Source organism: Podarcis gaigeae (genome assembly GCF_964106915.1).
Source record: "Podarcis gaigeae genome assembly, chromosome: 6".
Classification (NCBI taxonomy): domain Eukaryota; kingdom Metazoa; phylum Chordata; class Lepidosauria; order Squamata; family Lacertidae; genus Podarcis; species Podarcis gaigeae.
In genome coordinates, this window is record NC_139682.1 from 97,347,734 (window position 1) to 97,370,164 (window position 22,431).

A 22,431-nucleotide genomic window follows, 5' to 3' on the forward strand; every position below is an offset into this window, starting at 1 on the left:
CTTCTTAAACTGCGGTGCCCAGAACTGGACACAGTATTCCAAGTGTGGTCTGACCAAGGCAGAATCGAGTGGTACTATTACCTCCCTTGATCTGGACACTAGACTTCTGCTGAGGCAGACTAGAATGGTGTTAGCTTTCTTTTGCTGCTGCATCACGCTGTTGACTCCTGTTAAGCTTTTGGTCAACCAAGACCCTTAGATCTTTTCTACCTGTACTGCTAGAAAGCCAGGTGTCCCCCATCCTATCTTAGTGAATCTGGTTCTTGCTGCCTAAGTGCAGAACCTGACATGACTCCCTATAGAAATTCATTTTGTTCACTTGCGCCCAGTGCTCCAAACTGTTCATGTCATTTTGAATTCAGATTCTGTCTTCTGTAACATGAGCTACCCTTCCCAGTTGGGTATCATCTGCCAATTGGATGAGCATCCCCTCAATTCCATCATCCAAGTAATTGACAAAGCCATTGAACAACAAGGGGCCCAGGACAGAGCCTGGCGGCACCCCACTTGTCACTTTTCCCCAGGAGGATGAGTAGCCATTCATGGCCGCTCATCATGTCCCGGCGGTGGGCGACATTTGCAGCCTGGCGCATTGCACCACCATCTTGGAGCCACACTGCTCCCGTGGCCGTTGCTCTGCCTCCCGGGGTCACCGCCTCTGAGTTCCCGCCAGAACCCAGCCGTTTGAATCAGCCAATCTGCAGCGGTCCGGGGGGCAAAACTAGGAGGAGCGGACCTTACCAATGCAGGCTTCCCTCTGGTCCGCTCCTCAGATTTAAAGGAGGCCAGAGGCCTCTGGGTTAATCTACTTTGCATCAGTATATGGGGGGCTGGGCTAGATGACCCAGGACCCCTTCTAAGTCTGTTTTCAGTAACACGAGAGAAGGACCCTGTTCATTAATTAGTCATGCGGTCATAAGCATGCGTGCACATGCGGGGTGACAATGCATGGCTAGTTCGCATGTGATCTATGGTCTCACTTGCTGGATCATCGCCTTGTTGTGGTGAGTGGGCTTGCATGTTCCTATGACCCTTGTGAGTGAAGCCGTCACAAGTCACGTACTCCCAGCAGGGTCACCCAAGGTGGTAAGGTCAAAGGGAAGGAGCTAGAGAAAGAATGATCCAAGAAGTCCTCAACGGCAGAACAGGCGGATGATAACAAGCGATACATATTAAAGCGGCTGTGAAGGTGGATGAAGGCTGCAGCAGATAGGAATCTACCAGTTTGTTGTGACTACTTGCCATTGGAACAGAGCCCTATTGCGAAGACTGTGTGTTGGTCAGCGTGCACTGATCTACACACATAAAACAAATTCACACACAGGCGACTTCCAAAACCCCAATCCAACCCCCCAAAGTCCCATTGCGATTAGCAAATGGTAATGGGGCAGGATCGTGAAATCTGGAAGCCCCTAGTCATGATCCGGCACATGGGCGGTGGATACAGATTCAGTCGTTCTGACTCCAGGAACGAGGCAGTTGAGCAGCTCGGCAGCTGTATCCATGACTGAGCAGCCCTTTTTAGGATCCACTCTGCTCAGCCCGAAATGGGGGAGGGGCTAGAAAAGGTTCCCTGAACATAGTCTGCCTCCCTTTTCTCCTGACTGGATTACCACACCCAGTGGGGTCACCACCTAGTGGTCGTAAAAGACAATTGAACTTTGGAACATGGAATATACGGACTGTCGGATAACACAGATAACAGGCGTCCTGAATACAGAACTGCCATCATTGCAAGAGAGCTACGATGTTTTAACATCAATATTGCAGCGCTTCAAGAAACTCGAAGAGCAGGCAAGGGACAACTGAAGGAAGAAAAAGGAGGCTACACTTTCTTCTGGAAAGGTCTATCTGAACAAGAACATTGAATACATGGGATAGGCTTTGCTATCAAAAATGATCTTGTGAAGCTCCTGTCAGAAGTCCCTACAGGCATAAATGAGCGACTCTCAACCCTTCGAATAAAACTAAATAAAAAACAACAGGCTACTATTATAAGCGCTCATGCACCAACACTGGATGCCGATGAAGGCATTAAAGAAAAAATTTACTCTCAGCTGGATACCATCCTATCAGAAGATAAAATTATTCTCCTGGATGCAAGAGTTGGGCGAGATTTCAATCTGTGGCCTGGGACTATTGGGAAAGAAGGAACTGGCAACAGCAACCAGAACGGAATCTTACTTTTGATGATATGTGCAGCGCACAACCTTCTTATTACCAACACACTCTTTTGACAGAAAAATAAATTTAAAACTTCATGGAGGTATCCTCAGTCAAACCACTGGCATCTCTTAGACTATGTTATTGTCCGTGTTAAGATTGCCGTGATGTGCTCCTCACCAGAGCTATGACGAGCGCTGACAACTGCTGGACAGATCACGACTAATATGCTCCACGATGGCTATCAAGATTATACCTCAATGCAAGTTTCAAGGAAGGAAACCAAGATGCAAAATGAACACTCAAGCCCTTCAAGATCCAATTAAGCGGGATTGCTTCCAAACAACTCTTAAGGACAATCTCCTTTTGGAGTTCTCTGATAAAATCGAGGAACACAGGACCAAGCTAAAAACATCCATTATTGCAGCCTGCGAACAAACTATTGGATACCAAACCAAGAAACACTAGGACTGGTTTGATGAGAATGACAGTGAGATTGAGTGCATGATTGACAAGAAAAGGAAGGCTTTTCAGATCTGGCAAAGAGATAGAAACTGTGCCACTAAGAAAAAAAACACCTATGCCAACGCTAAAGCTGAGGTTCAAAGAAGAACCAGAGAACTAAAAAACACCTAGTGGATAAAAAAAAGCTCAAGAGATCCAGCACTTAGCCGACACTCATGATGCACAGAGTTTCTTTAAAGCCACAAAGAACCATGTGGACAGGCTGCTTGGACAAGTGAAACTGACCACCTGTCTCCTTGATCCTTGCCCATCCTGGCTAATAAAAGCGAGCCGGGAAGGGCTGGGCGATGGGCTCTGCGGGGTGGTGAGTGCTTCCCTCTGTGAGGGAGCCTTTTCAGACCCGCTGAAAGAGGCGGTCATTAAACCGCTTCTTAAAAAAACATATTTAGACCCAGCCAATATGGCCAACTATCGCCCAGTCTCAAATCTTCCATTCTTGGGCAAGGTGATTGAGCGAGTGGTTGCTGAACAACTCCAAGCACGCCTGGAGGATGTGGACCATTTGGATCCCTTCCAATCAGGATTCAGGCCTCATCATGGGACTGAAACTGCCTTGGTCGCGCTGGTCGATGATCTCCGGTGGGCTAGGGACAAAGGTGAGAGCTGTTTCCTAGTTCTACTGGATCTCTCAGCGGCCTTTGACACCATCGACCATAACATCTTTCTGGACCATCTAGAGGGGCTGGGAACAGGGGGCACTGTCATACGGTGGTTCTGCTCCTTCCTCCTGGGGCGTGTCCAGAAAGTGGTGTTGGGGGATGAGTGTTCAGACCCCTGGGCTCTCACTTGTGGAGTGCCTCAGGGTTCTGTCCTCTCCCCCATGCTTTTTAATATCTATATGAAACCGCTGGGAGAGATCATCAGGGGGTTTGGGCTGGGTGTTCATCAGTATGCAGATGACACCCAGCTCTACCTCTCTTTTAAATCAGAACCAGTGAAGGCGGTGAAGGTCCTGTGTGAGTGTCTGGAGGCGGTTGGAGGATGGATGGCGGCTAACAGATTGAGGTTGATTCCTGACAAGACAGAAGTACTGTTTTTGGGGGACAAGGGGCAGACGGGTGTGGGGGACTCCCTTGTCCTGAATGGGGTGACTGTGCCCCTGAAGGACCAGGTGCGCAGCCTGGGAGTCATTTTGGACTCACAGCTGTCCATGGAGGTGCAGGTTAATTCTGTGTCCAGGGCAGCTGTCTACCAGCTCCACCTGGTATGCAGGCTAAGACCCTACCTGCCCGTGGACTGTCTCGCCAGAATGGTGCATGCTCTTGTTATCTCCCGCTTGGACTACTGCAATGCACTCTATGTGGGGCTACCTTTGAAGGTGGCCCGGAAACTGCAATTAATCCAGAATGCAGCAGCTAGACTGGTGACTGGGAGTGGCCGCCAGGACCACATAACCAGTCCTGAGAGATCTGCATTGGCTCCCAGTACGTTTCCGAGCACAATTCAAAGTGTTGGTGCTGATCTTTAAAGCCCTAAACGGCCTTGGCCCAGTATACCTGAAGGAGCGTCTCCACCCCCATCGTTCTGCCTGGACACTGAGATCCAGTGCCGAGGGCCTTCTGGCAGTTCCCTCATTGTGAGAAGTGAGGTTACAGGGAACCAGACAGAGGGCCTTCTCAGTAGTGGTGCCCATCCTGTGGAATGCCCTCCCATCAGATGTGAAGGAAATAAGCAGCTATCTTATCTTTAAAAGACATCTGAAGGCAGCCCTGTTTGGGGAAGTTTTTAATATTTAATTCTGTATTGTTTTTAACACTTGATTGGGAGCTGCCCAGAGTGGCTGGGGAAACTCAGCCAGATGGGCGGGGTATAAATAATAAATCATCATCATCATCATCATCATCATCATCATCATCATCTATGGGCCAATAAATCAGACGGTATCACACTATTAAGATAAGCTATTGCACTGCGCTGGAAAGAAATTACCAACATCTCCTTAACCGCAACTCCCCCGTAGCTGCTGAGGTCCTCTCACAAATTCTGCAAAAACAAGTTAGAGATTAGCTTGCAGTATCTTCAAATCAGTGGACCTGATGGGATACCTGCTGAAATCTTCAAAGTGGGCGGAATTGGACTTACACAACAACTTCACAAGCTCATAAAAAAAATATGGGAAAGAGAAGAGATCCCAGCAGACTTTAGAGATGCCAAAATTATCAATCTCTTTAAAAAAAGGTGACAGAACTGATTGTGGAAACCATCAAGGCATCTCATGGAGGCAGCTAATAAGCTGCGGCTGGCAAAATTCTTGCAAGGATCTTAGCAAAACATCTCTTAACAATATCCGAGGTGACCCTTCCTGAATCCCAAAATGGTTTTCGGCCTTCTTGGGGGACAGTGGACATGATTTTCACTGCTCAACAGCTTCAAGAAAAATGCAGAGAGCAAAACCAACACCTGTATATGGTGTTTATTGACCTAAGGCTTTCGACACTGTAAATGGTAATGCCCTGTGGACTGTCCTTCTGAAAATTGGCTGCCCAGATAAATTTGTAAACATCATTCGGCTCCTCCATGATAATATGACATCAATAAGTGCAGATAACAATGGCTCTCAAAGTGAACCATTCACAGTGGGATCAGGTGTTAAACAGGGTTGTGTTATTGCCCCAACTCTATTCATTATTTTCATTGCCATGATCCTACACTTTGTTGCAGGGAAACTCTCCACCGGAGCAGAAATCATATATCGAACAGATGGAAAGCTCTTCAATCTGAGCAGGCTGAAAGCAAAGAGTAAGGTTACTGTAACTTTCACCATGGAGCTTCAGTATGCTGATGACAATGTAGTGTGTGCACACTTAGAAGATGACCTCTGAACTATCCTAAATATATTCGCAGAAGCTCACGAAAAGCTTGGCCCATCGCTCAATATCCAAAAAAACCAACGTGCTGCACCAACAAGTACAAAACAACCCCTCTGCAGCGCCACAAATCCAACTCAACGGTATAACATTGGAAAGTGTCAATCACTTCTCCTACCTGGGCAGTTATCTTTATACAAGGGTCAACATTGATGCCGAAATCCAGCATCGCCCGAGCTCTGCGAGTGCGGCTTTCTCCCAATTGAAGTGCAGAGTGTTTGAGGATTGGGACATTCACAGGGAAACCAAAATGCTTGTTTACAAAGCTATTGTACTACCAACCTTACTGTATGCTTGTGCCACATGGACCACTTATACATGCCATCTCCAACTCCTTTAAAGATTCCATCAACGGTGTCTCTGAAAATTTTTACATATCATTTGGGAACAAGGGTGAACTAATGTTAGTGTACTGGAAGAAGCAAAGATCACCAATGTCGAAGCAATGATTCTTCAACATCATCTTTGTTGGACTGGTCATGTTGTGCGGATGCTGATTATTGTCTTCCAGAGCAACTACACTATTCCAAACTTAAAAATGGAAAGTGTAATGCTGGTGGTCAACAAAAGAGGTTTAAAGACTCTCTCAAGGCAAATCTTAAAAAATATAGCATAAACACGGACAACTGGGAAACACTGGCCTTTGAGTGCTCCAATTGGAGAACAGCCTTTACCAAGGGTGTCATGGACTTAGAATCATAGAATCATAGAATCATAGAGTTGGAAGAGACCACAAGGGCCATCGAGTCCAACCCCCTGCCAAGCAGGAAACACCATCACAGCACTCCTGACATATGGTTGTCAAGCCTCTGCTTAAAGACCTCCAAAGAAGGAGACTCCACCACACTCCTTGGCAGCAAATTCCACTGTCAAACAGCTCTTACTGTCAGGAAGTTCTTCCTAATGTTTAGGTGGAATCACCTAAACTTTGAAGACACTCGAACTCAGGACGAAAGGGAGAAGTGTGCAAGAGGAAGGCATGCTTGGCAAACTCTCACCGTGACCAACTCCTGCTAGGAAACCTATGCCTCCACTGTGGAAGGACGTGTGGATCCAGAATTGGCCTCTACAGTCACTTACGATTTCACTCTTAAGACCGTGTTCACGGAAGACAATCTTACTCAGCTACGAGTGGTTGCCAAAGATATATGAGTGCAAATGAAAGTCCATAATCTGTAAATTCAATCTGTGTAAATGGTGCAATCAGTACTTTACAGTCAGAATCTCAGCTGCCTTGATGTATTCAGAAGAATGTGAGGAATGTCTCTGTGGTGGGGATGTTGTCAGTGCCTTTCTGGAAGGATTAAAGCTTTATGCATTGGTATTACACGAAAATCCCTTGGAACAGGACCACCAGTTCATACTGTCTCAGGAAGCAGCAGCTAATGCAGTATCAAAGATACCTTAGGCTAGAAATATTAGTGAGCTGAAAGGACATGTCTCGTTAAAGAAAAAAGGTAGAAGGGGAATTCATTCCTGTGCTGGATTACCTTCCACCTAAAGGGGTTGCTAGAGCATGGAAATCATCTTTTGAGACAAGATGCTCTCCAAACTTCCTCCAAAGCAAAATCCCTAGGTAAAATATTTGGCAAGAGTAGGATAATATTTAAAATAACTGGCATATTCAAAGGCTTCACAAAGGAGATTTGCTAAACTTTAAACACTGAACAGTGCAGATCTGTGATTCTTCCATTTTTATCTGAATGAATAGGTTTATTGTCACCGTTTACAAGTTTTTACTTCTATTGCTATTTATTAAAATAATGTTTCCCTTAGGCTTATAGAGTGATAAAAGGCTTTTACATGACACAGAAGGAAAAAGGAATTGAGAATGAGGAAAAAATAGAAGTGTTATTAGATGCAGACTTCTGTAATGTCCAGCTGCAATGGAAACAGATTCAAGGAGAGAATGAACCGAACTGGTGGCATCTTTGCTGAGCCATTGGAGAGTCTAGCCTCATCGTTTTCTCTGCTATTGCCTGATGGAGAATGGCTCCTTCCGATGACACTTGAGGGAGGAACTTTTTGGAGCTGGTGTCTCCACAGACTCAGTGGAAAGGCCCTGCAGCCCCATCTCTTCCTCTCCTATAGCGTGATGGAATGGTTGTCCCCAAACACATAGTGCAGGGGTCTGCCACCCGCGGCTCCGGAGCCGCATGTGGCTCTTTTACACCTTTGCCGTGGCTCCGGGGCGGATACTAGCGAGGCGAGGAGGCGCATTGTGCGCCCCGACACTCCCCACTGTGGCGGGCGCTGTACTGGCTGAGACATCACATGGGGGCGGTGTGTGCGTTAGTCACGCACCGTCCCAACGTCACCTTCCCGCCCGCCTGCCAGATTGTAAGGGGCATGTACGCTGGTCACCGTTTTGAAGGGGAGTGAAGAACACACACACACAAAAAGGTAACTTGTTAATTTAACGTTTATTTCTATGAGGATTAGTAATTCTGAGGGGTCAAACAAAGAAATAATAAAAAAGTGACAAAAAAGTTATTTTTATAATGACGAGTTTTGCGGCTCCCATTTTTTTTTCTTCGGAAATGGGTCCAAGTGGCTCTTTTTGTCTTAAAGGTTGCAGACCCCTGACATAGTGGCAATGCTTACAAAAATCAGTATATGGAAAAGAGTTTTGAAAGCACCGTAGCCTCTCATTTTGTCACAGTCGAAAGCTCCTTACGCACAACCTTAGGGTCATTAATTGCAATGGGTCTACTCTGAGTAGGACTGGCATTGGATACAACCCTTTGTCTTGATAGGCTTCATTCTTATAGGATATGAGAGCATATTCACCCTGCTCATGGTAGGCAGTTTGCTCCACGTTTCAGCAAACACAAAATGATGATGGTAATAATCCTAATCCTAACAATAATTTTATTATTTTATTCCACCTGACTGGGTTGCCACAGCCACTTTGGGCTGCTCCCAACAGACGATTACATGTTCAAAAGGCATGCTGACGCAGGGGGTGTTTAATGTCTTGCACTGATCCAGCTATTAGGCTTGTGTGTAGCTCAAGTGAAGAAGACAAAAATCTGGCAATGCCAATTAGCTGTTTGGGGGTGGGTGGCTGGATTTAGGCTCTGCTCGCACTTCTGTTTACTGCACACACACTGCATTTCCATCTTTGTTCAACATACGTATCCTGTGCTTTGTGATTAAATACTACTGTTTGGTGCATTTTCCCTCAAACAAGCTTCACAATGATTAGCCGTTCCACACTGTGAACACCTTTGCATAAGGTGCATTCCGGATGTGAATAGCTAGAGGGGAAAGAGCTGTGAAACACGCCTGGGGGAAAACAACTGAGCTCTAAGGTGGCAATGTGAGTTTCCCTCACCTATTGCCAACTATCTGACCTGTGCTGTTGCCATATCTTGATGGTTTTGGACCAAAATGTGAATGACCGATCTATGTCCTTAAATGCCTGGAACCTCTAATTGTAACTCCCAGGTGCATGCATGTGGGTGCTCATGGAAACGCTGCTGTTTATATGTTTGCTGAAGGAAACACCAGTGTAACAAATATATACCTGCAGCAATCATAGTTCTCTCAGAAACTGTAGAGCTGCCAGTATTAACCAACCATTAGCTAAAATCTCTCTAGTATTTTGCAACCATCTGCACTTGTAATCTTCTAAAATTTAGTAATAAAAAATACTTAAAAGTAGGCATGCAAACCTATGCCATATATTTAGCAGTGATCTGTCATTTCATCTATGATTTAATTTAGTGTCAGCTGGAAGTTTTGCATCCTGTGACATAGTTGAAAGGAGCTGACAAATTGCCTTTAGTTCCCACATCAATTTGTACCTCAGCAATTCTTGGTTGAACAAAGACATGTATAGAAATGTGCTTGCCTTTCCGACCCACCCTGCCTTCTTTAAAAGGCAACCAGGCCTTGCACAAGAGCAAGCCCTATCTTTGTTTGCATTCCTGAATCTCAAAAAGGCCTGGGGAGATCCCATGGTGATAACAGTCTCATTCTTAGGGACAATAAATCACAGCTGGTCCCTAGCCATGTCTGGCAGAACTGATCCATGACAGCACTGAGAATGACATGATTCAGACCAGTGCATGACCAGGAAGTTGAACAGATCAGGGATTACAGGGAAAGGGTTTGCGTAAAAAAGTGAAGTGCGGATGCAACAAATGGGTGTTTGGAAGCACTTGGATCAAGCCAGTCTTCTAGTCAGAGAACCAAAACTGGCTGAGGTCCCCTGACAAATGTCCACTCAGATGCCGCAAACTTTGACTTCTTTCCTGAGCAGCATGTGGAATTTCCCTTATTCCTCAACCTAGCCGAAATTAAGTCTCCAAGGCTGCAATTGTCTACACGAGAGCAGGCCCCATTCAACTCAGTGGGACTTGGGTTGACATGTATAGGATTGCATTCTAAGTACAGTACAGGGAGTGGTTGTATTTCTTCATTATCATTCCTTGTTTTCTTGGACCTTTCACTCTATTCCACCCCCTTTCTTTTTTCTTTTAAATATTTTTATTAAAGTTTCAAAAATTATATAAAAACAAAACAAAACAAAACAATACAGACAAAAATAAAAACAAGTATAATTTCAATCCCTTATTTTCTTATAACTTACTTCCCCGACTTCCTCATACCTCCCCTTTCTGTATTCCAATTTCTAATTTATTAATTCAGCAAATCCTCTCCCTTATTTTTCATTTAATTTTTAGCCTTTCTTTTCTTTACTTAACCATTACAGCTGGAAACCACAGTTTCTAAACCAGTGTTTTTCAACCACTGTTCCGTGGCACACTAGTGTGCCGCGAGATGTTGCCTGGTGTGCCGTGGGGAAAATTTGATTCCTATTCAAGAGAATTACTTTATATATAGTCAATATAGGCACAGAGTTAAATTTTTTAACGTTTTCTAATGGTGGTGTGCCTTGCGATTTTTTTCATGAAACAAGTGTGCCTTTGCCCAAAAAAGGTTGAAAAACACTGTTCTAAACCAACGTCATTCTAACATTCATTAATTTTGCAATGTTTCTTAAGATAGTCCTTAAATTTCTTCCAATCTTCTTCCGCTGTCTCTCTTCCCTGGTCTCGGATTCTGCCAGTCATTTCTGCCAGTCCCATATAGTCTATCACCTCCATCTGCCATTCTTCCAAGATAGGTAGGTCTTGTGTCTTCCAATACTTTGCGATGAGTATTCTTGCTGCTGTTGTAGCGTTCATAAAGAAAGTTCTATCTTTCTTTGGCACCAATTGGCCGACAATACCCAAGAGAAAGGCCTCTGGTTTCTTCAGAAAGGTATATTTAAATACCTTTTTCAGTTCATTATATATCATTTCCCAGAACGCCTTAATCTTTGGGCACGTCCACCAAAGGTGAAAGAATGTACCTTCATTTTCTTTACATTTCCAACATTTATTATCAGGCAAGTGGTAAATTTTTGCAAGCTTGACTGGGGTCATGTACCACCTATAAATCTATTCCACCCCCTTTCCTTTCTTCTTTATCTCCCCTACAGCCGAAATTCAAATAGTAGCCTACTGGTGGCAGGCATCCATTTTGTTTTCCAATATATGATGGTGTTCTGTAAGTGAAACTAGTATGTTGCAATTAATATAAATAATAGTGCTGTATGAAATAGGGCTGTATAGTGGGAATATAGTGATTCTGGCCATTATGCTTCTGATTGTTACTATGAATTATAAAATAATATGTAACACATAATAATGTGCAGTTAAAGTAATGTTTTTATTTTCAGATGCCTCATTACTTCATATCTTAGAAGTCTACTCCTAAAGTACTGGGAAGTTAATTGTAGGAAATAGCTCAGATGGATTTGAAAGCAGCTTAATCCTTCTGGATTGTTGGAGGTTTTGACTTTTATTGAGTATAAAACTTATTTAAAATCACATTAAAGCCCCTTCATAGAAGCTTCTTGAAACCGTACACACATAGTCTCTTTCTTAAACAGTGAGTAGTATTCTATTGAAAGTGGCTGAGGTAAAAAGCAAACAATACAGGGAGCCAACAAAGAAACATATTTATTCTGGTCCAGCAGAAAATACTCTGGTCCAGAACTAGGCCTGATGTAAGTGGGAGCAGATGGATGGAAACAGTGCCATTTGACTATCTTCAATGCAGGCTGAATTCAGTCCCAGAATCGTCAAACCTCTTAAGAATCTCTAGCAAATCAAAGAATGTATTATATGTAGTACACATGGATGAGAAATACAAAGCACTCAAGGCACATGAAAGAAAAATGCATCTCCCAGAATAAAAATACAACAAAAAGTCCTAATTGGTAGTTATTAGCATATAATAATCAGTATGTAAATAGGAGGGGGTAAAAACCTGTTTAGAGGGGAAGCAGGTGGCGCTGTGGGTTAAAGCCTCAGCGCCTAGGACTTGCCGATCGAAAGGTCGGCGGTTCGAATCCCTGCGGCGGGGTGCGCTCCCGCTGCTCGGTCCCAGCGCCTGCCAACCTAGCAGTTCGAAAGCACCTCCGGGTGCAAGTAGATAAATAGGGACCGCTTACCAGCGGGAAGGTAAACGGCGTTTCCGTGTGCGGCTCTGGCTCGCCAGAGCAGCGATGTCACGCTGGCCACGTGACCCGGAAGTGTCTCCGGACAGCGCTGGCCCCTGGCCTCTTGAGTGAGATGGGCGCACAACCCCAGAGTCTGGCAAGACTGGCCCGTACGGGCAGGGGTACCTTTACCTTTACTAAAAACCTGTTTACATGACATTAGTCAAGTGGGTATCATTTCCTAAGTGATTCAATTTAATGATTTATCTCAGGTGGATTTATCAATGGGCTGACATGTTTAAAACATGATTGGAGACCCTTAGCTGTATCTTTCTGGCCCCAACCTTTTGTTTGTCTCACGCAAGTCAGTGGGAGTCGCTTCTCCCCTCCATCTGCTTCCATTACAAGCATTTTTCTTTGGTGGCGCACCCAACCTAGCATGTGCTAGCGCTCAGCCACTGGATCTGTTTCACTATTGGGTGAAGAGCACTTGAGAAGAGGAATGGTGAGCAATACCTTTCGCTCCCCGAGGAAGGCCTGTGTTGCACATCTAGAGGCCTGTCTAGCCCAGCCTTGTTTGCCCAGCAGCCAAGCAGACGCCCACGGGGAGCCCTCAAGCAGGGCAGGATCCCACAGCACTCTCCCCACTTGTAATCCCCAGCGACTGGTATCCAAGCACACAGTGCCTCTGATACTGGAAGAAATATGTAACCCTTATGCCTGGTGGTTTATTCATAGCCTAATCCACACTGGTGGCTACAACTGCATCTTATGGCAGCAAATCCGTAGTTTAACTCTGCCCTGTGTGAAGAACTTCATTTTGTCCTGAGCCTCCCACCTTCCGGTTTCATGGGGTGACCTCAGGTCCCAGTAGAATCATAGAATCGTAGAGGGGGAAGGGACCCCAAGGGGTCATCTAGTCCAACCCCCTGCAATGCAAGAATCTCAACCTCTGCTTAAAGCCACCACCCGCCTCTCGTGGGAGCCTGTTCCACTGTCAAATGGCTCTTACCATCAGAAAATTATTCCCAATTTTTACTTGGAATCTCCTTTCTTGTAACTTCAAGCCATTGGTTCAGTCCTACCCTCCAGAGCAGAAGAAAACAAGCTTGCTCCATCTTCCATGTGTCAGCCCTTAAGGTATTTGCTGAGGGCTATCCATCTCTCGGTCTCCTCTTTTCCAGGCTAAACATACCCAGCGCCTTCAGCCATTGCGCATAAGCCTTGCTCTCCAGACCTGTCTCCCTGTCTGCTTTCTCAACACCAGACATAACTTTATGCACCTACATAAATTCGTGTTCATAAATTACATGGTCAGGAGAAAAAGGCACTCTACGTATGCCCAGAGACCTGAGGAAGAGCAGAGCTTTCACGCAGCAACAATCAAGCAGCCCCTTTTCTTCTGAGAAACTAACCGAACCCCGATTCGACTCTCCGCTGGGCGGTGCAGCGCCCTGGGCAGCCCGGAGCCCTTGCTCAGGTTTGTTGCGAGAAGGAAAGATGAATTGAATGGCTTTCACTGACTCGCCGTGCCCCTTCTAACCCGAAAGGCAGGAATTCTCACGGCAGGCTGCCTCTTTATTTCGCCGGGGAGCCAAGAGAGCGGACTCTGCTTCCCAGTGGGGCTGCAAAGCCCTTGCAAGGCGGCGGCCACTTTAGTTCCCAGCAAAAATCGGGGGGCGGAGGAGGGAAAGAAGCGGGTGAAAACTCCGCTCTGGAAAAGTTTGGGGCGAAGTGCGAGAAGTTTGCGGGGTGTTTTTGTGCGCTTTCCAATCCTGCAGGAAGTTCAGAATTTGCAGCCTCCTCCTCCTCCCCCCCCCCCCCCGCCAAGCATTCCAAGCCCGGCCGGAGGAGGCAGGAGCGGGACCCGCGCAGCCCCCTCCCCGTCCCGGCGTGCAGCGCGAGCGAGGGCGGAGGGCGTCGCGGGCCGAGTCTCTGCCTGCGCCTGCCGGGCTCCTCCTCCTGCTGCTGCTCCTCCCGCACCCGGCCGGGCGTCCGCTTTGGGTGCGCGGCTGCGAGGCGACGAGGGCGCCAGCGAGCGAGCGAGCGAGCGGGGGCCGCCGAGGGTTTTCCGAGCGAGCGAGCGAGCGAGCGGGATGGAGCGCGGGTCGGGGCGGGCGCTGCTGGGGCTGGGGCTGCTGCTGCTGGCGGGGCTGTGCGGCGGCGGCGCCATGGACGAGTGCGCGGACGAGGCGAGCGCGCGGGCGCAGCGCTGCATGCCCGAGTTCGTCAACGCCGCCTTCAACGCCACGGTGGCGGCCACCGACACGTGCGGCAGCCCGGCCGAGGAGTACTGCGTGCAGACGGGCGTCACCGGGGTCACCAAGTCGTGCCACCTGTGCGACGCGCAGCAGCCTCACCTGAGCCACGGCGCCGCCTTCCTCACCGACTACAACAACCAGGCCGACACCACCTGGTGGCAGAGCCGCACCATGCTGGCCGGCGTCCAGTACCCCAACACCGTCAACCTCACGCTGCACCTCGGTGAGTGAGCCAGCGGCTGGATGGCCTCGGGCGCCTCGCGGCAGCAGTGATAAACTTCATGCTTTTCGAAGGTTGCTGCCGGAGTGGGCAGGCGATGGCTGCAGCCTGCGGTTTATGCCTTGGAGCAGTGCTTTCCAAACTTGAGTCTTCAGCTGTTTGGGGACTACAACTCCCATCATCCCTAGCTAGCAAGACTGTGGTTAGGGCTGAAGGGAATTGTAGTCCAAAAGCAGCTGCAGACCCAAGTTTGGGAAACTGGTTTAGAAGTACTGTCTCCAAAATAGGAGATTCTGTTTCCTTATTAAGGCTGATTGCGGTTGATAGTTCTGCCTCCTGCAGATTTGTTTAAACACACACACGTGTTGTCATTGATAAGGACTACCACTGCATCTTTGGCAGGGCAAAGTATGTCCTTCCCTGGGAGTGTGTTGCTCGCCAAGTCCAGATTCCCAGAGCGATTATTCAGCACAGAGGGAGAAGTTGCTTTGTGGATGCTCTCAGCACATTGTATAGCATGAAAATAAGTTTCCAGGCGAGGCCTCGACAAAGACTTGGGTGTCCCCTGTAGTTTGCAGAGGGGGGGGGGGGAAATACCTCCTTTTGCTCTGTCTCTCCCATTGGGGAGATGAGAGGATTCCTGAGGTCGGAGGCAGGGCTCAGGAGGGCATGTTTTCCATGCTGGGGTTCAAGTGAAGGAACATGCACACTCATAGTCAAGAACATGTGCAGAGTGCCTTTACCACATTTGGCCCTTGTGAGAATCCTCCCTCCTGACCAGAGGGCAAGTCTGTTAGGTGTTACTTGCTTCTGAACTTTCATTGCTGACATTATTTCATGTAGCCAGACACATTGCCTCTCCTCCCTTGCTTAATAACTTAACTCCATCGCCTCCCTCCCTGCAAGTCAAACTGTTGGATTTCTAACAAATAAGGGATGTGCTGCAGTTGTACTGTCTAAAGTCCTGTGCAGACATTGTTTTATTTGGTGTACTCTTTAAACTGAATCTGTTGGAGCTAAGGGGGTGTCCATGCTGCAGCAGCTTGCTATGATTTTAATTTGTTGTAGTGACATTCTCTCTCCCATTCCCCAAGCTCCCCAAGTTTTATTTTTTTTATTTATTGAACTTGAGTTAATTGTATAGACTGCTGGTTGGGTATTGTTCTCCATTGTGTTTTTAAAAACCTCCCACTGCAGGTGTACAGCAGCCGGTACAGCCCAAAGTGTCACCATACTGTAGAAATGTTCGATATTCTACTAAGTTTTGTATATGCTGTAAGCCGCCCAGAGTGGCTGGGGAGACCCAGCCAGATGGGTGGGGAATAAATAATAAAAAATGCTATTTTTAAGGAAGCACTGAAACAGCAGCCTCTCTCCCCTGGTTAAGAGAGGCATCTGGGCATGTCTTAACTCGTTTTGTCCATTGGAAGAAATTACTGGTGTAAATGGTAGCATTAGTCATTGCCAGGCCTGGGCAGTAATGGAAAGATTGCCCAATATCAGCAGCTGGCCTCTCTCCTTTATCGGATAAGGCACATGCGTCGTGTACCTAAGGCTCAAGGCAGATATCAACACTGTACTTTCTTTACATTCATCTTCCCACCAATAAGAGGCGAGTTGCATTCTCTTCTGTTTTTACAAATGAGGAGCAGAGTTGAGTGTGAGAGATGGCAATGAAGTTTGCTGGTGGGTCCATGACTGAACTGCGTCTTGCCTTCCAAATCCTAGGCAACTGGTCTACCCACTACTAGTCTTCAATTATTACTCCTAGCATTGGATTACCATTGTTTCTTGGGTGGGACTACAACTCCCATCATCCATGGTCACTGGTATTGCTAGCTAGGGATGATGGTAGTTGTAGTCCAACAACAGCTGCAGACCCAAGTTTGAGAAACACCGGATTCGATAAAGGGCATGTGGGAATCTTGTCTTTGCAGCTGTGGTGACGCAGCTGCAGCCTAGCCTGTCACTCCCTTCCTTTTGTCACATACTCATTCCAAAGGGACATTCTTCTTGTATCCTACAGTGGCTTGGTGTCCCCCTCCCCCCCACAATGGCATATCTAAGAACACAGGAGCTTGCAGGAGTTGCATCCTCATGCACATTTAATGTGTTTCAAAGCTTTTCAGGAGCACCACTACACTGAAGAAAAGGCGGGGGGGGGGCACGTTCCATGAACTGCTATGAGCTTAATATTCAGTATGGTGAGCGCAGAGAGGCGGTGTCAAATAAGAGTGCAACTTTTGCAACATTTTCAGCCCACTTCCATGCTTGTTTTCTCAGAAGTTATGTTCACTGCGCTGGGTGGAAGTGTGGTCCAGCACAACAGCGTTCCTGACTTATTTGAAATTTGAGGGGTGCAACCTAAGCAAACTTAATACCAGTCTGTTCCCTGAATCTTGCAGAACCTTCTCTGCTTACAGACAGGGTGATGGTGGGGAGAGGAGTCTTTAAAGTTAGCATCACCTGCCTTTTATCCTTTTCTGCTTAAGGGAACACCTGCAGGCAAGGTTCTTTTGCCACCTGCTTGCATTTATGGCTAATTGGAACTTTGTGCCTGAACTGGCATAGTAGATTTCCTTGACTAGACAAGAAACTTCATTACCTGCTTCCTTTTATGATCATCCATTAGCAATTTCTTGCATGTCTGGCCTCAGTGCTTTATTCTTAGAGCAGATTTCATCATTTTTCAGGTTGTTTTCTATAATGTAATAATTTCCTCCTCCTCCTGCTTCCTGTACTAGTGGAACTGAGCATTTTCCTTTTTCCATACAAGGACTACCCTTTCCTCTCCTTATCCTTCCTGTCCCAGCCCTTTATAAATGTGGAATGATTTTTTTCCAGGCTCCTGGGAGGCCAGAGGTACATTGCTAGAACAACTCTTGGGTTGAGGCAACTGGCTAAAATGTTTCAAAATGTTTTAAACGGTTTCAATTTTGGTTCCTCTGTTTTGTTTTTGTTGGGTTGGTGGTTATTTTAATTTGGCTATAACTATAAACTGTTTTTAATTATTATTATTATTGATTTATAGTCTGTATAAGATATTTTGTTTTTTAATGTTTGAAGTTTTATTATGTTTTTATATATACTAAGCCACCCAGAGTGGCTGGGGAAACCCAGCCAGATGGGCGGAATATAAATAATAATAAAAATTATTATTATTATTATTTCCTAATCCCTCTGCTTAATCCCACCCAATCTTTACTTGTGTTGGTGCTAGCAGGGATCATCTTCACCTTCATACTTCCTCTTCCAGGGGAGAAGCAGTTTGGTTGTTAGGCTTAGGTTTTTTCAGGTTAAATATTGACTGACTTGGTCCACTTGACAGGCTAGTGCATAATGAATGTAGGAAAATTAAAACAACGGCTTCCCAAAGTGGAAAAGGGGGAGTAAGGAATGTGCACAGTATAGAGTTCCATGTTTCCTTCCATATATCTGGGGACTTTGAATAAACACTTCAAAGGAGTGTTCTGTCTCAGGGTTAAATTGTTGCTTTGTGGTGGTCAAACATAATTTAAATAGGTCACAAAGCAGTTTCACAGTTAAATCTCATCACACGCAATGCAAAAAGGAAATGGGCTGTCTCCAAGTGGTAATAAATTGTAGGAGGCTGATTTCGGCAACATTTTAGCAGGTTATTCCTCACTGGATTTGGCTTTTCTTTGGTTTGCTTTGAACAATGTGTGTGGTGGAGCTGGGATTTTGAAGCCTGAATGCAAACTTAAAAGAAAAAATGAGCTGGTATCTGTAATGACAAAGTAATTTGTGGGGAAAGCTTTTGACACTTTCTGGCTGCAAACAATTGAATGTTTGCACACCTGTGATGCAGTAAGTGTAAATTTGGAGGGGGTTTTTTTGTATAACACAGTAAATGACGATTAGTGCAGGAATGAATGAATAATGTGCTTGTTCAGCACTTCCTTTGTAGATATATACTTTTTTTTTCTAGGCATTTGGAGCAAATGCTTCAGGTTTGGGAAAAGAATGTGTGAGCATCTGCTGTGATTGGAAAACAGAAAAATGCTGAAGCTGGGTGATGTGTCACAGCGGAGGAGCTTGTCTTGTTTGAAAGGGAAAATGGGATACATAAAACACACTGGTGCCTCTCATTTCACTAACTCTTTGCTGGTTGATGTTTATGTGTAGAATTTGGACCATAAGAGGATGCTAGGGAAAACGCTGTGGTTACACCAAAAGCTGTGTCAGTACATGGGTTATTTGCTTTGAACAAGAATTATCACTATCCACTGCTGGAAGGAACATACAGAAATAACTTTCCACTTTGTCAGTCATTCAGCTGTTTGAACTGAATTTATAATTGTGGTAGCTTGCCAGTGTTGCCACTTTGCCATTGTCTAAAAGACAACAACCCAGCAACTACGACAAAAACCCACCAGCTGCTTTTGATAGCGGTGTTGTGTTTAAAGTTCTGCGAATGGTCAGTCATTTGCTTGAGTTGCATAAGAAGGCAAGGGCTTTCTGTGTGTAAATGGGCGGAGGTGTTTCTCAGGTGTGGAGCTGTTTGGTGTTTGTGGGAGAGAGGCACTAACCTTTGTTAAAATGTGGATTTAATATGCTGATTCTTTCTATGCACCCTATTTGGTTATTTGTTAAAAGTACTTTATGATTCTCACAAACTTACATTTTGAAGGTGCATGGATCTGGATATACATCTATTGCTACACACCCACACTATTTTGAAAGTAAAGTTTTATGTGATCGTTTGACTAGACTGGCCTGTGTCTGACCCAAACCTGAAATTTCTACTTCTGCTTGCTATAAAAGGCTTACAGGATACGGGAAGATGCATCAAATAGACAAGAGCCTCGCTATCTGCTGAAGAGAGATAATTCTTGTTCTTGCAAAAGCTACACTCCTATCTAGAGGTGGAGAAATGGGAGATTTCCTGGAAAACAATGTAGAACTGGCTACTGAGAGAATTAAGTAAAACTTAGAAAAGACTGTGGAATTCTGGTTTAGTTTGGATGTGGTTTTGTTACCGTACAGAATGTTTGCATAAATCACAATGCCTTCCCTTAGAAGCTTCAGTATAACCCATAAGCTGTGAGTCTTCCAGAGCTTTAGCTTCTGTCAACATACTTTATTTTAAAAAGGTGTAAGGCATCCTTCATCCAGATGTTGGTATCACTCTTATATAGACGGTTACAATTACAAAAACATTAGAAGACAAACCAACAGTAAAGTAAAAGTAGGAGGAATAAAAATGTTTAGACAGCTAAACCAAAATGCCTTGGGAAACAAAAACCTGATACCAGAATGAAAACTGCGTTTGTGCCAGGTATACCTCCTTCAGGAGGGCATTTCACAGTCATGGTGCCATTGCAGAAAAGGCCCTCTCTTTTGTACATGTATGATATACTTCTAAAAATGGAGAGTGGCCTTAAGATGCAGGCAGGAGTCCTTTACTTCAAGTGAGCTACTATAAGAAATCATTTGGGGGATTTGGGCTCCAGTGTCACCAGTATGTAGTTGACAAGCCGTTCTACTTCTCTCTAAGACTCCAAGAAGGCAGTAGAACTCTTGAGCAGGTGTCTGGCGGTCGTGTTCTGGTAGATGAGAGAGAGCAGGCTGAAACTCAATCCAGAAAGATGGAGGGGGTTTTTTTAGTTAAGAAGTTGACTGATTTGGATAGTGGTCTTGGAAGGGATTGTTCTTCCCTTGAAGAACCTGTTGTATAACCTGGTGGTGCTTTGGGAGAGGGGCAGGTTGCAGCAGGAGTCAGGAGTGGTTTTTGTCCACTTTTGCTCAGATGTGGGTAGCTTTTGGTAGGATATGTTGCAGAACCTCTGTGCCCACCATTCCTGACCATTGGCCATGCTTGCTGCGGCTGATGGGAATTGTAGTTCAGCAACATCTGGAGGGCCAAAAGGTATTAAAATTGTACTTCTACTCTACAAACTGCTTGAGGGGTCTTTCAGGAGAGCTTGCCCTTAAGATTGGTTAAGATGATGTACAGTGGTACATACGCTTCAGGTTACAGACTCTGCTAACCCAGAAATATTACCTCGGGTTAAGAACTTTGCTTCAGGGTGAGAACAGAAATTGTGCTCTGGTGGCACAACGGCAGCAGGAGGCCCCATTAGCTAAAGTGGTGCTTCAGGTTAAGAACAGTTTCAGGTTAAGAACAGACTTCCAGAACGAATTAAGTTCTTAACCCGAGGTACCACTGTACGTGCAAGATTTGGTAGTTGTGTAACTTCCATCCAAGTGATTTAAACCTTATTCGTTCAGTATCCCACCGTTCAGTAGGCCTTGAAAACTCTTCACTGTTGGCTTTAACTGTGCATACCTGTGAATTTCAGAGAGCCATGCTCTATATAGTCATTTATATACTTTTCTAATATGGTTGCATTCCATCTTTTCTTCTCTCGGTTATGCATTTTGCTTTCTGAGGATGTAACCCCAAAAAACAGCTTTACATAGATAAAGTGTGTTACTTATAGGGAATAGTTGCTTTTTGAACCTGCTTTACTTGAAATGAGAGCTTTTCCTGGTGCTAAAAGCAAGACGATATTGGTCCAGTCCTGGCACAATTGTAGTGTTGCATTTTAGCTTTGTGTCCCAAAGCAGGTGACTGATTCTTGCATTTTAAATTTCTGAGTAGCCAAGGTCTTGAATACTTTCTTGGGGTGCCTTCTCCCATATGTGTCTCCTCACTCTTTAAAACAAGCAGGAGAGATATTTCTCTGTATTCTGTCATTTACTGCAATTAGAGTGGAAGGATGCAGAGCAGGCCTCTTCTGTGACTGTGTTCACCTTTGCAATCCCTTCTCATCAGGCAATGTTTCGCTTCTGCTGGTATTAAAACACCTTTGTTCTCAAATTCTCAAATTCATCTGTTGGATTTGGAGTATGTCAGGCTGTGTTTATTGTTGTACGGTTATGCATATACATTTTATGTAATGATTTTTAGAAGGCTTATCCTCTTGGCCTTGAGTTCCATTGTTGGGAAAACAAATTACCGTAGGTTTTAATAAGTAATTAAAACTCACTTTTGCTTTCTAGAATACTGTTTATCTCTGAAACATTCAGATATGTGGAATCTATGTTGTTGCTTGTGTGCTAAACAAGCTATATTTATGAAACATAGTGTTTTTTGTGCTAATTCTTATGGAATGTTAAAGACCAACTAAGGTGTTCAAACTGTAACTTAAGACAATGTTATGTTGGACTTCATTAGTTTTTTTCAAGGCCTTGTGGGTTTATTTCTTTAATAGAAAGGGAGGATAAAAAAATACCCTAAATATTTTGTGAAGCGATCTTAAGGGAATTGATAATAACTACTTGATAGGTTGACAAATCAATCTTTTGCATGGTAACGAATGAGCAGTGGAGGGAGATCTGTCCTGAATGGACTTAGTGTTGTCTGGAAACCGCTTTCTGCTAGTGTGATTATTGTGCCAGGTTAGAACTGAAGAAATTTCAGATAGCTCAGACTGCATATTTCACCCCAATGCTCACAAGGCTAAATCTTTCACATGACTGCTGTTGACCCGGTTTGTTTCAGTTTGGTTGACTCCTCTTTGTTTTGAGGACTCAGGAGGAAGCAGTTCACTGTGGGGTTCTTGTGCTCGAAGCAGACAAGAACCCAGTTGAAGACACAGCCTTCCTTGCGTCTCGGGGTTCACACTCAGCATGACAGAAAAGGCGCTTTGGAAACCGACACAAAACTGGAGACCTGTAGGGGTTGGTGGTCTTACAGCATTTTCACAGTACAACACATAGTGTGTCTCTTGTGTGAATTTACTACAAAATAGAATGAGTGGCCTGTTAGTTCTCTGGTTAACAAGAGAAAGAAAAAATAAGTCTTTTTTCTCTGGAGGGGTGTTTTCATGTGTGAAGCTTAGTTCAGCTTCTCTTTAAAAGTACATGGGTTGC

At 45.1% G+C, this 22,431-nt stretch overlaps 1 protein-coding gene across 2 annotated transcripts in view; it reads left to right on the top strand.

Moving 5' to 3' along the window:
- Window positions 1-13,983: 13,983 nt before the first annotated feature.
- Window positions 13,984-22,431, top strand: part of LAMC1 (laminin subunit gamma 1) — a 120,065-nt gene continuing 111,617 nt past the window's right edge. For both annotated transcript variants that reach the window (XR_014565522.1, XM_083743736.1), the window contains exon 1: window positions 13,984-14,535. Coding sequence is in view for 1 of the 2 variants with exons in the window: in XM_083743736.1 (XP_083599862.1) it covers window positions 14,148-14,535 (388 nt within the window). In the remaining variant the exon portion in view is untranslated. The remainder of the gene's footprint in view (window positions 14,536-22,431) is intronic.